Genomic DNA, 14,351 nt, shown 5'->3' with positions numbered 1-14,351 from the left:
CTTAAAGAGCTGGATATGTTTAGCCTGAAGAAGAGAAGACTGAGAGGAAACATGAGGAGTGCCATGTATAAATGAGTGAAGGGAAGTCATAGGGAAGAGGGAGCAAGCTTGTTTTCTGCTGCCCTGGAGACTAGGATGCAGAACAATAGTTTCAAACTACAGGAAATTGATTCCACCTGAACATTAGGCAGGTTATGCATTCATAACTGCCATACAAGGTTCTGGCTGAGAAGAGTGGGGTAGAAATGTACACTGTGGTCAGCTAGTGACAATGAAGAGGAAAGCCGCTCATAGAGAGGAAGGAGTGGTGAGAGCATTGAGTTAACTAGAGAGCACATGAGCACAGAAGAGAGAGGCAACTTTCATTCCAAACACCCCACTCCTCTCCATGTTCTTTTAACATTTCAAGATCGACAAAATATATAAAGATATTGTTTTGTTCTGCATATGAATGTAGCAAGAAATCAGTGAAAAAATCCAAAGCACAGTATTACTTTCATAAGTAAGTCAATATTTTTGTACAAAAGAAATATTCAGTCGCAGGAAAATGAACGTCAGGTGACAGGATATTCACGCATGTAATGTCTACTTGCACACAATGAAGTTGGACATTTACATTACCCTGAATTCAATGCAGATTACTCAAAAGAAGGTGTTGTTCGGGGGCACCTGCTCAGCCCCACAGCCTGTCTTATGGGGTCCCACAGGGCTCAGTATTATCCCCCATGTTGTTTAGCATCTACATTAAACTGCTGGGAGAGATCATCCGGAGTTTTGGAGTTTGTTGCCATCTGTCCGCAGAAGATGTCCAACTCTATCACTCCTTTCCACCTGCTACTAAGGAGGCTGTTCAGGTCCTGAACTGGTGCCTGGAAGTTGTGACAACCTGGATGAAGGCGAACAAATTGAAACTGAATCCAGACAAGACAGAGGTACTCCTGGTCAGTTGAAAGGCCAAACAGGGTATAGGGTTACAGCCTGTGCTGGATGAGGTTGCATTTCCCCTGAAAACACAGATTAGCAGCTTGGGAGTTCTCCTGGATTCATCACTGAACCTGGAACCCCAGGTTTCAGTGGTAGCCAGGGGAGCCTTTGCACAATTAAAATTTGTGCACCAGTTGCATCTGTACCTTGAGAAGTCAGATTTGGCCAAGGTGATCCATGCTCTTTGTACACAAAGAATAGATTACTGCAATGTGCTCTTCGTGGGGTTGCCTTTGAAGACTGTTCAGAAGGTTCAAGTAGTCCAATGGGCAGCAGCCAGGGAGGCACAGGAGCACACAAATCCCCTGTTGTGCCAGCTCTACTGGCTGCCAGTCTGCTACTGAGCACAATTCAAAGTGTTGGTTTTGGCCTATAAAGCCTTAAATGATTCTAGCCCTGTTCTCAATCCCACTCCTATCTCAGGTGCCTTCTCAGCCCCTCCCCAGTGAAATTAGATAAGCCCCCTCCCTCCTGTCCTTCAGAAAGAAAGTGATTCCTGTGGGAACCAAGCCCTTGGACAATAATTCTCAGTGTAATGAGAGATTATGGAACAATGCAATTGACAATTGGAATGGCTCCTGGAATATAACCATTTTCCTAGTTCCAACAGACCTCACTACCTCTGAGGATGCTTGCCATAGATGCAGGTGAAACATCAGGAGAGAATGCTTCTAGAACATGGCCATATAGCCCGAAAAAACCTACAACAACCCAATATGCCTTTGGATCGTATTAAAATTGATATGTTTTAATTATTGGTTTTAACGTATATGTTGTATTATCTTATGTATATATGCCATCAAATAGTGCCTGTTTTGTAAGCCACCCTGAGTCCCCTTAGGGTTGAGAAGGAAAGGATATAAATGCAGTAAATCAATCAATCAATCAATCACTTGTGCCTTGAATATTACTACTGCCCGCATGATTGCTGTTCTGTTTCATGACTTAACTTTATCAAGCGCCAAGTGTTTTCATTAGCAAAGACTGGCATTAGTCATAGAGAGCAAAACAAACACCACAGGGGTGTTTACCCTTCCCTATGCTATATATATAGCATAGTAAAGTAAAGGTAGTCCCCTGACATTAAGTCCAGTCATGTCTGTGGGTGTGGTGCTCATCTCCATTTCGAAGCCGAAGAGCCAGCGTTGTTCGTAGACACCTCCAAGGTCATGTGGCCGGCATGACTGCATGGAGCGCCGTTACCTTCCCGCCGAAGCGGTACCTATTGATTTGCATGTTTTCGAACTGCTAGGTTGGCAGAAGCTAGGGCTGACAGCGGAAGCTCACGCCGCTCCCCGGAATCGAACCTGCGACCTTTCGATCAACAAGCTCAGCAGCTCAGTGCTTTAACCCACTGCGCCACCGGGGGCTCCATATATAGCATAGGAAAGGATAAACACCCTTGTGGTGTGTGTGTGTGTGTGGGGGGGGGGGGGGGCTTCTACACTGCCATATAATCCAGATTATCAAAGCAGATAATCCACATTATTTGCTTTGAACTGAATTATATGAGTCTACACTGCCATATAATCCAGTTCAAAACTGATAATGTGGCTTTTGTATGACAGTGTAGAAGGGTCCTTAGTTTGTAGCCTATCTATCTCTATCTATCTATCTATCTATCTATCTATCTATCTATCTATCTCCAAGTTCCTTCGGGGGAGATAGGATGGTATATAAATAAAGTTTTATTATATTAGAGAGCTAATCACCTCTCAATAAAGGATTCCCCCAGGCAGTAAGAAGCCAAAATTGAAAACTGCCAGGCCATTAAATGCAAATCAAGGTAGCCAATTGAAACATTCACACCTACCTCCAACAGACAAGAGTTCTTTCTCCTACTTTGGACATTCCACAGATATATAAACTCTATTTTCCTAGTATCCAACAGACCTCCCAACCTCCGATGATGCCTGCCATAGATGCAGGTGAAACGTCAGGAGAGAATGCTACTGGAACATGGCCAGACAGTCCAAAAAACTTACAGCAACTCAATAAATATGTTATTGGCAACTTGGGGGCTGGCTGTAATAAGAATGACATCTCACACAGGACAAGTGCGGGGCGGGACTGGGGTTTTAGAGATGCTTAGGTGAGGCATGGCTACACAAAATCCAGTGGTGTAGAGCAGCGTTTCTCAACCTGGGGGTTGGGAACCCTGGAGGGGTTGCAAGGGGGTGTCAGAGGGGTCGCCAAATACCATCAGAAAACACAGTATTTTCTATTGGTCATGGGGGTTCTGTGCAGGAAGTTTGGCCCAGTTCTCTCGGTGGGATTCAGGATGCTCTTTGATTGTAGGTGAACTGTAAATCCCAGCAACCACAACTCCCAAATGTCAAGGTCTATTTTCCTCAAACTTTATCATTGTTCACATTTGGGCATATTGAGTACTGATGCCAAGTTTGGTCCAGATCCATCACTGTTTGAGTCCACAGTGCTCTCTTGATGTAGGTGAACAACAACTCCAAAACTCAAGGCCAATCTATCAGACCCTTCTGGTATTTTCTGTTGGTCATGGGAGTCCTGTGTGCCAAGTTTGGTTCAATTCCATCGTTGGTGGCATTAGGATGCTCTTTGATTGTAGGTGAACTATAAATCCCAACAAGTACAACTCCCAAATGTTAAGGTCTATTTTTCCCCAAACTCCACCAGTGTTCACATTTGAACATATTGAGTATAGGTGCCAACTTTGGTCCAGATCTATCATTGTTTGAGTCCACAGTTCTCTCTGGATGTAGGTGAACTACAACTTCAAAACTCAAGGTCAAACCAGACCGTTCCAGTATTGTCTGTTGTTCATGGGAGTCCTATGTATCAAGTTTGGGTCAATTCCATCTTGGTGGAGTTCAGGATGCTCTTTGATTGTAGGTGAACTATAAATCCCAGCAACTACAACTCCCAAATAACAAAATCAATCCCCCCCCCCAACCCCACCAGTATTCAAATTTGAACGTATTGAGTATTTGTGCCAAGAAGTTGTCCAGTGAATGAAAATACATCCTGCATGTCAGATATTTATATGAAGATTCCTAACAGCGTGCCATGCAGTCATGCCGGCCACATGACCTTGGAGGTGTCTACGGACAACGCCGGCTCTTCGGCTTAGAAATGGAGATGAGCACCAACCCCCCCGCCCCCCCCCCCGAGTCGGACACGACTGGGCTTAATGTCAGGGGAGAACCTTTATACCTTTACCTTCCTAACAGTAGCAAAACTCCAGTTATGAAGTAGCAAGGGAAATAATGTTATGGTTGAGAGGGTCAACCACAAGATGAGGAACTGCATTAAGGGTTGTCGGCATTAGGAAGGTGGAGAAACCCCGGTGTCGAGAGTGAGGCACTTTGGGTTTGGCTGCCTCTTGGCCTGGGCGCGAGGTCTTCCCAGCAGGAAGGTTCCCTGAGGCTGGGCTGAGGCTGAAAGCCCATTGGCTGCTGGGAGCCATCACCTGCCCGCTGGGTGGCTGCAGAGGGCAGAGCCCGGGCAGCGCGAGGCAGAGCAGCAGCAGCAGCAGCAGGTAGTCGCGCGCTGGGAAAGATGCCTCTGGGGCTGAAGGGCCGGCGGAAAGGCAAGTCCAAGGAGAGCTCCACGCTGGTGGACGGCGAGGCGCCCTTGGCCCGCGGGTGGCGAGGGGAAGACGAAGGCGGAGGGCTGGGGGCTTTATCCAGCCCGGCCGCCGCCGCCGCCGCCGCTTCTTCCCGGCAGAGCCCCCTCCGGCTGGTTTTCCACACGCAGCTGGCCCACGGCAGCCCCACGGGGCGCGTGGAGGGCTTCGGCAGCGTCCGCGAGCTCTACGCCAAGATCGCCGCCGCTTTCCACATCGCCCCCGCCGAGGTAGGTCCTGGGCGCCTCTCTGCCCTGCCTTGCCTTGCCTTGCCCCCTTCTCCTCCCCTGAGCCTCCCGCCTGCTTGCAACGCCTTGCAGGCTCTGCTCCCTCTCTTGCCCCACATTGGAATCCATGCCCCAGCGGGGAGAATGGACTCACTGTCTGGCATCACTTGTTCCATGCTAGGGAATCCCAAGACTGCCTATTGTAGGCCGGGGCAAACTTGGGCCCTCCGGGTGTTTGGACTTCGACTCTCACAATTCCTAACAGCCGGTAGGCTGTTAGGAATTGTGGGAGTTGAAGTCCAAAACACCCGGAGGGCCCAAGTTTGCCCTTAAATTATCTACACACACTATAGGACTAGTGACAGCATTGGAACTGCAACAGCTCAATGTTACGCCAACCCAGGCTTGATAGACCTTTTCAAACTACAGCTCTCAGGGTTCCATAGGAGCTCCCAGGATTAAACTTCTGAAGACCAACAGGTCAGAGGTTCGAATCTGGAGAGAGCAGGTTGAGCTCCCACTGTCAGCTCCAGCTCCCCACGCAGGGACATGAGAGAAGCCTCCCACAAGGGTGGTAAAACATCAAAGCATTCAGGCGTCCTCTGGGCAACGTCCAATTCTCTCACACTAGAAGTGACTTGGAGTTTCTCAAGTCACTCCTGACATGAAAAAAGGGTTCCATAGCCTTCAGCCACGGCTGTGAAAGTGGTGCCAAACTGTGTTGATTCTACAGTGTAGCTGCAGCCTTATTTGCTGCCCTGTGTTGTTTGTACATGGTGAAGTGAGTGGCAAATATACACAACTACTGGATTTTCTCCAATGTATGTGAATATGGAAGGCCAAAGAGTCAGGAGAGGCATGCAAGGGACTATTGGAGGGAATAATGGGACTCATGCCTCTGTCCAGCATTTTCCCCCATGTCCCCCTCTATTTCCCCCATGTCCCCCTCTATTTCTCCCATGTTCCCCTCTATTTTCTCCATGTCCCTCTCTATTTTATCCATATTTCCCTCTATTTCTCCCAAGTTCCTCTATTTTCCCCATGTCCTCCTCTATTTTCCCCATATCTTCCTCTATTTTCTCCATGTCCCTTTCTATTTTCCCCATGTCCCCTTTTGTTTTTCCCATGTCCCCCTCTATTTTCTCCATCTCTCCCTCTAAAAACAGGCCTTCATCCTCTGCCCAGAACAAAATACATTTGAGAAAGTCGACTCGGAGGCAACCCACACTGCAGAATTATGGCGATTCGACACCATGAAACGCCATGGCTCTGAGCTGTGGAAATGTACAGTTTGCAGTTTGTTCCGGCACTTAGAGCTTTCTGATACAGAACAGTCAATATTTCACAAAACTACAAATCTTAGGGCCCTTCCAGACAGGCCCTATAGCCCAGGATCTGACCCCAGGTTTTCTGTTTTAAACAGGATTATATTATATGAGTTTGCACTGCCAGATAATCTGGGATAAACAGAAAACCTGGGATCAGATCCTGGAATATAGGGCCTGTCTGGAAGGGCCCTTAGAATCCACTTGTGTTGAGCCACAGCTGCGAATGCAGCATGTAATTCTGCAGTGTAGATACAACCCAGAGCCCTTCCATACAGCCATATAACCCAGAGTATCAAGGCACGAAATCCCACATTTTCTGCCTTGGGTTATCTGAGTCCACATTGCCATATATTCCAGTTCAAAGCAGATATTGTGAGACATCTTGCCTTGATATTCTGGGTTATATGGCTGTGTGGAATGGTCCTAAGAAATTGAGGTCTGTTCCACATGGCTGAATAAAATCCCACATTATCTGCTTGAACTGGAATATATGGCAATGTGGACTCAGATAACCCAGTTCAAAGCAGGAATTGTGGGATTTCCTGCCTTGATCAGGTTATATGGCTGTGTGGAAGAGCCCTCAGGCCATGAAAGCTTCGTTCTCTAAGGGTCCTTCCACACATCCCTATAACCCAAAATATCAAGGCAGAAAATCCCACATTATCTGAGTGTGGACTCAGATAACCCAGTTCAATGCAGATATTGTGGGATTTTCTGCCTTGATATTCAGGGATTTAGGGCTGTGTGGAAGGGCCCTAAGGTTCTATACATACAGCTATTCCAAAAGACAGGGCTATGCCTTTGAATTTAGAAGCTATAGTTTAAACATTTCTAAGCTTGGCAGTAGGTTTCTTTTTTTAATGAATGGTGAAAGAGTTTTTGAAAAAGTACATTGATTTGCCCCAGTTGCAGTATTCTCATTGCTCTTTATTCAAGGCCACCCACCCTTCACGTTAAAACTTGTTAGTATTTGGGATCAGAATGATCCATCAACCCTTAGACTTCAACTGTCCGAGTTCAAGAAACAGCAAACACTTGCTTGAAGAAAAAGGTGCCTCTGAGCAATGGAGGAGTGTTTGCCATCGGTCAGCACCGTATTTCTTGCTGCTACTGCCACTGTAATACTTTCTCATCTGATACGACCAGAGGCATTATTAGGATCAGTCCACAAAACATAAGCTCAGGATTGTTGCATAGAGGCCAACAAAACCTTTATATCCATAGTCTCACCATACACTGTGGTGTTCAAGTGGGATTTCAAACGTACTTCAAATTGCAGTCTCACCCCCTCTCGTATTTTCCTGACACTAGTTCTCACCCTGGTTATTAAAGTTTAAGGAAATCACTTGCATGTTGTGGGGATGCCTTCTGTTGTGATGTTCTGGGATGTTGTCTTCTTGTTGTCCTCCATGTGTGTTTTTCTGTGTGGGGAATCTAAAATGGTTCCATTTGTCTATGTATGAATGAGTGAAGTGAAAGCTGCAGTTGGAATTGGAAGCAAATTTCAAATGGCAAGTGCATCACCTAAGACTCGCATATGTGAAGATAATTCTGTATATCAAGCATAAGTCTTAATTAGAGATGTAATTCATTATAATGCCTGAACAGAGACATCAAATTATGATTGGACAATATGACAAGGGCCATCTAACCCAACCCCCTTCTACGCAAGAACACCCAATTGAACATAATAGCCTGTAATAATAAATAATTTTCTGTTCTAAAATTACTTCTCACTGTATTGTCGAGGGCTTTCATGGCTGGAATCACTGGGTTGTTGTGTATTTTCTGGGCTGTATGGCCATGTTCCAGAAGCATTCTTTCCTGACATTTCACCTGCATCTATGGCAGGCATCCTCAGAGGATGCCTGCCATAGATTCATGCAAAACACATTAACCCAGTTACTCCTCAATATTTCTCACTTGAGCTTCATTGGCCCTGCCCGTGTAAGAGCTCAATGAACGAAATATATTTACTTAAAAAAAAATGCATTATTTAAACTTCTTAGAAAGGGCAATTTCCTTCCTTGCTGACAAAACTACTGCAGTCAAGGTTACAAACCGTAAACTAAGTAAATAATTTCTTTTATTTATCCAAGTTGTTGCAATTGTCGTACTTTGTGTAGCTTTGAGCATTGAAAAAAGAAGCGAGACTGAAGATGTGTAATTATACTCCCGACTACATGGATCATTTTACCTTGGCATTGCAGCTTGTCACAATAGTATCTCTTTTTTTATTATCGGGAAGAACAATAAAGGCTTTGAAAGACAGTGAAGTTCTCATGCGTGACAAAGAATTGCAACAGTTATTTCACACCAGATATGGTTTTAAGCATTGCACACAAGCATGCCAACAGGTTCTAGCACACAAAATGGGGGCAGCGCTTATCATTGCTTTCCCAGGTTAATTAGCTAGTATTAAAGGGATGATCAGTTGCCTATCAAGTTAATGAGGAATATAACTAAAAATATTTGTTGCACATCAATAATTTTGGCTGGATATATTTCTTGTTATGTAAACATTTCCCCTTGACATTAAATCTAGTTGAGTCCAACTCTGGGGGTGGTGCTCATCTCCATTTTTAAGCTGAAGAGCCAATGTTGTCCGTAGACATCTCCTAGGTCAGCATTTGTCAACCTGGGGGTTGGGACCCCTGGGAGGGTGACAAGGGGGTGTCAGAGGGGTCGCCAAAGACCACCAGAAAACACAGTATTTTCTGTTGTTTATGAGGATTCTGTGTGGGAATTTGGCCCAATTCTATCAGTCGTGGTGTTCAGAATGCTTTCTGATTGTAGGTGAACTATAAATCCCAGCAACTACAACTCCCAAATGCCAAGGTCTGTTTTCCCCAAACTCCACAAGAGTTCACATTTGGGCATATTGAGTATTCCTGCCAAATTTGATCCAGATCCATCATTGTTTGAGTCCAGTGCTCTCTGGAAGTAGGTGAATGACAACTTAAGAACTCAAGGTCAGTGACTACCAAACCCTTCCAGTATTTTCTGTTGGTTATGGGAGTTCAGTGTGCCAAGTTTGGTTCAATTCCATGGTGGAGTTCAGAATGCTCTTTGATTGTAGGTGAATTATAAATCCCAATAACTACAACTCCCAAATGACCAACTCAATTCCCCCTTCTCCAACCCCACCAGTATTCAAATTTGGGCACATCCGGTATTTGTGTCAAATACATTCTGCATATCAGATATTTACGTTAAGAATTGTAACAGTAGCAAAATTATAGTTGTGAAGTAGCAACAAAAATAATTTTGTGGTTGGGGGTCACCACAACATGAGGAACTGTATTAAGGGGTTGCGGCATTAGGTCATGTGGCTGGCATGACTACATGGAGTGTTGTTACCTTCCTGCTGAATTGGTACCTATTGATCTACTCACATTTGCATGTTTTTGTGCTGCTAGGTTGGCAGAAGCTGGGGCTAACAGCGGGCACTCACCCCATCTGTGGATTTAAACTGCTGACCTTCCAATCAGGAAGTTCTGCAGATTAGCAGTTTAACCTGCCGCACCACCGCAGCCCCCTATAGTTCTTGTTACTTGCCTAGAAATCTAGATACAAATGGGAAAACAATTAAAGGAAGCCTAATTCTTCAAAAGTTCCCTTTAATTATAACTTATTTTATTTGAGAGGCTTCTTTACGCTAAATTGATTTTGTTTAAACCATTGGGTTTGTATAACAAAGAAATGCTGTTGAATAGAGCTCTCTTAGATGAATCTTTATAATTGAGGAAATAAATCTTTACAATTGATCATTTCCTCAAATGAATAATCAAGTATATTCTGTTTGCAGAAACTGTACACATGGCTAATTGCAGCAATAGAATTATGTGCATGTTAAACTATTCTTGTCTTGTTTCTAATTGGCCCAGTTTCGTCACACTAAATGTAAAGGGCAGAATTCATGTAGCAAAATGCTTCTTGGTGATAATTTGCTGTCAAAGGCTTTCATGGCCAGAATCATTGGGTTGCTGTGAGTTTTCTGGGCTTTATGGCCATGTTCCAGAAGCATTCTCTCTGCGAAGTTTTGCCCACATCTATGGCAGGTATCCTCAGAGTTTGTGAAGATGAAAGCAGAAAGGCCATTCAATGCTAATCAAGGTAGCCATTGCAACATCCACACTTGCCTCAAACAGACAAGAATTCTTTCACCCTGGACATTCCACAGATATATAAACCCCACTTACCTAGTTTCCAGCAAACCTTACAACTTCTAAAGACGCCTGCCATAGATGTGGGTGAAATGTCACAGGAGAATGCTTCTGGAACATGGCCACACAGCATGGAAAACTCACAGCAGCCCACTTCTTTGTGATATGTTTGAATGTTTTGGAGCAGTGGTTCTCAACCAGGTGTTTTTGGCCTACAACTCCCAGAAACCCCAGCCACTTTACCAGCTGTTAGGATTTCTGGGAGTTGAAGGTCAAAACATCTGGAGACCCACAGGTTGAGAACCACTGTTTTGGAGTATGTCATTCCGTATATTGCCTATTGGAAATCCAGGTGGTTTTTTGGCTTCTCATATCTGTATAATAAGGTCCCCTGGTGGTGCAGTGGGTTAAACCACACTGAGCTGCCGAACTTGCTAACCAAAAGGTTGGCAGTTCAAATTTGAGGAGTGCGGTGAGCTCCCACTGTTAGCCTCAGCTTCTGCCAACCTAGCAGTTCAAAAACATGCAAATGTGAGTAGATCAATAGGTACCAGGAGTGGGAAGGTAACATTGCTCCATGCAGTCATGCTGGCCACATGGCCTAGGAGGTGTCTATGGACAATGCTGGCTCTTCGGTTTAGAAATGGAGATGAGCACCACCCCTCAGGCTCGGACACGACTAGACTTAATGTCAGAGGAAACTTTTAACTTTACCTTTATCTGTATAATGGGTGCCAATTTTTTCAATGGATTTTGTCAGTATTGTGGCGAACAATGGGAGGTGTACTGAATTCTTTAAGGGTTCTTCTGTCATTATTCTGACAGTCCCTTGGGTTGCATTACATAAACAGTATTGACCAATCTTAAAAGGCATGAAGCTTATTGAAACAGCAACAATTCTATTTTGTGTTTGGAATAGAATTCCTCCACTCATGTAAATATAGGGCATTGGGATCTGATTAACAGCAAAAAGGACTAATGAGGAAGGTACAAAGTGCAAATTCACACCCCTCCTCTATAGTACAAAGGGGAATGGATGCTACAGGTTTACATATCTCTACTCCCACATACTCTCAAATCTGTTTTTTGGAGCAGTTTTGGTTATGAGGTTTGTGAAGTCTCATACCTCATTACCTGATGGTGGATTTAGGGCACCCAAACTATCATCTGCTGAGCAAAACGCACTTGAAGATGGAGCATGTTCAATCAGCATCGAAATTGTTAACAGCCATCAATTCAGCTTTGATTTATGGTGATCCTATGAATGAAAGACTCCAAGTCACCCTGTTATCAGCAGGACTGCTCGGGTCTTGCAGACTCAAGACTGTAGCTTCTTTGATTGAGTCTACCACTTTGTAATGTCATCTTCCACTTTTCCTACTGCCTCTTACCTTATCAAGCAATGGTGTCTTTCCTAGTGAGTCAAGTCTTCTATGACAGGGTCAAAGTACCACACTTTCAGATGAGTAATTGTGGCTTCTAGGGAGAGTTGAGGGTAGAGTTTTGGCCACCTCATCTCCAGGAGAAGAGGTGAAGCCGAGGCATCAGAGATGGAATTAGAGGAAGGAGGAGCCAACCCCAATGTGACAGCATTCTGGGAGAAGCCAGAAGGGGTCCATGATCACAAGTGATGTTGCTTACCCCATCCTCAGGAGCAAATGAAGAAGCAGTAAGGTTGAGGTGGTGGGTGGTATACCTAGTTGGAGGTGGTATGGCCACGTGGTTGAAGGGGACATAGATGAAGGAGTAGCCAACACTGAAGCTGTAGTGGCCCAGGAGAAGATGGAGAGGACCATGCCACAGGCAATGGTGCACATCCCATTCTGAGGAGCAGAGGAAGGAACAGTGAGATGATGAAGATGGGGACCTGAAAGTAAAGAAAGGAAAACTGGACTGTGACATCAAGGGAACCTTGGAGAAGGCTGAAGGACCCATAGTTGGAGATGATGGTGCCCCAGGAACAGATGAAGGAGCAGTAAGGTCCAGGTGGGCGAGGTAAGGACCAGATGGCAGAAGTAGCAAATAAGGAAGGAGCAGTTGACCCTGATGTGGTGGCAACTGATTGCGCCTTTCACAGCTGCAGAAGGGGGAGAAGGATCAGTGAATCCTAGGAAACATAAGTGGGAACTACATGGTGAAAGTGGGAACCAGTCAGCCCCAACATAGTAGTGGCTTGCTGAGCTGCTGGGAAGGTGGTACAGCAGCCCATACAGAATCCTGGTTGAGGCATAGACAATGGACAAACCAGGGAGAAGGCTGAGCCCCACCCTTTCCCCAGAGCCCCATCTGCTGCCAGTGGTACCACCTGGAGCAGAGGGTGAAGTGGCAGAGAGAGCATTAGCAGCAGCAGTTGGAGGTCACTGTTGGACAAGGGATGGTACAGTGAACAGTAGTATCAGTGCCCAACACGGTGGCATGAAGCAGTAGCGGAATAAGGAGAAATTGGAGTTATCTGCCACCTTTTGTTGAGGGGAAAGTTTAAATATGCGAAGTAACTGAAGGGTAACACTGGTGAAAGGTATTTCAGAAACAATGGCTGTAGCGCCATGGCAAAATGCTTGTTAGCACTGCACAGTGGAAGACATGATAGCCTCACTTTTGAAGATGTTTTAACATGGCAATCCTATGATGAGACAATCCAAAGTGAAACAAAAGATAATGGTAGGAGGCAGTCGAATGAACAACAACAAGGAGGCAGTCCAGAAATCACTGTGATAGAGCAGATGCAACTACAAACAGCACTGTAGTTAATAAACAACTTGACTCAAGTTGAAAGGAAGTTCAACTGTCAACACACTCAGAAGCAAAAGAAAAGTCCAAAGATGCACAACTCAGATTATAGGAACATGGAATGTAAGCAGGAGCAATCAGGGAAAGCTAGATGTAGTTGAAAAAGAAAAGGAATGCATAACCATGGCAGTACTTGGGTTGAGCAAGCTAAAGTGCACATTTTGAATCAGCTTTACTCAGGAAATGTAAACAAAAGAAGAAATGAGGTGCCTTTTATAGCGAGGAGAGATGTAGCAAAAGCAGTTAAAGGGTATAATGCAAAGTCTAATTGAATCATGCCAATCAGAATCCAGGAATATCAATTAATATAATCATAGTCCAAGTTTATGTTCCACAAGAGAGGCAACAGAAGAAATTGAAAGAGTCTTTGTGGGTGTTCAAAAGAAAATTGTTCACACACCAAAACACACTATGTTACTCATAGGTGACTGGAGTGCAAAAACAGGCAAGACAATCACACTTGGCAAGATAGAAGGCAGTAGGAAAAGAGAAAGACCATACTCCAAATGGATAGATTCAATCAGACCATGGTGCTGGGTCTGCAAGACCTGAACAGGATATAAGTTAAATAATTTCAATTATTTTCAATTAATTTGATTAAGTAAATTGTAGTACTAAGAACTATTATGCGGGATGTGTTTTATGGCAAGACACTGAAGTGTGGACAGTAGCTAATTTCACATACTTTTGTTAGAGAAAGTATCATTTTCTATTATCTTATATCTCAAATATTCCAAAACAAAAATTCATAAACTGCATCTTGATTTTTAACATTTGTATAACTGACACAATTTTATTATGCCACTATATATAATGGGACTTGAGCCAGTGAACACCAAGGGCCTGACCTTTGGTCCTTTCAAAAATTACATGACATCTGAATGTTGGAACACACACTAGAAATATCATCAAAAACGCCCATGGATTCATCCCACATTGGGGCAAATCCACGGGCTCCCAGCGGGGTGTGTGGAGGAGCTGCCACTCCATGCCCCACATGACCTGCTTTACCTTGCTCCTCATCCCATGGGGGGAAGCATCACCACCCAGCTTCCCCCCATTTCTAGGAAGGCAACATGGGAAGGCTCCATTTTGCTGTGACGGTGCTGTGCAATGCTTCCTCTCCCTTTTTGGCACAGAGCCCAACCGGAGGTGCCTGTATATCGTGTGAAAGGCTCTGTGCTTGAACAAATTGACCCATCAGATGAAGTAGTAAAGGATTCTAATTCTGAAGTTTTTAAAAGCAAATTTAGGA

General features: G+C 44.6%; 1 protein-coding gene across 1 annotated transcript in view; it reads left to right on the top strand.

Annotated features, from left to right (window-relative positions):
• Positions 1-4,191: 4,191 nt before the first annotated feature.
• The window catches only part of GIPC2 (GIPC PDZ domain containing family member 2), a 35,862-nt gene continuing 25,702 nt past the window's right edge, over positions 4,192-14,351 (top strand). The window contains exon 1 of the mRNA XM_060773788.2: positions 4,192-4,815. Within this exon, the coding sequence (XP_060629771.2) occupies positions 4,519-4,815 (297 nt within the window). The 5' untranslated portion in view covers positions 4,192-4,518. The remainder of the gene's footprint in view (positions 4,816-14,351) is intronic.

This window comes from Anolis sagrei, chromosome 4, assembly GCF_037176765.1.
Source record: "Anolis sagrei isolate rAnoSag1 chromosome 4, rAnoSag1.mat, whole genome shotgun sequence".
Taxonomy (NCBI): domain Eukaryota; kingdom Metazoa; phylum Chordata; class Lepidosauria; order Squamata; family Dactyloidae; genus Anolis; species Anolis sagrei.
This window is presented reverse-complemented; position numbering and strand designations above follow the sequence as displayed.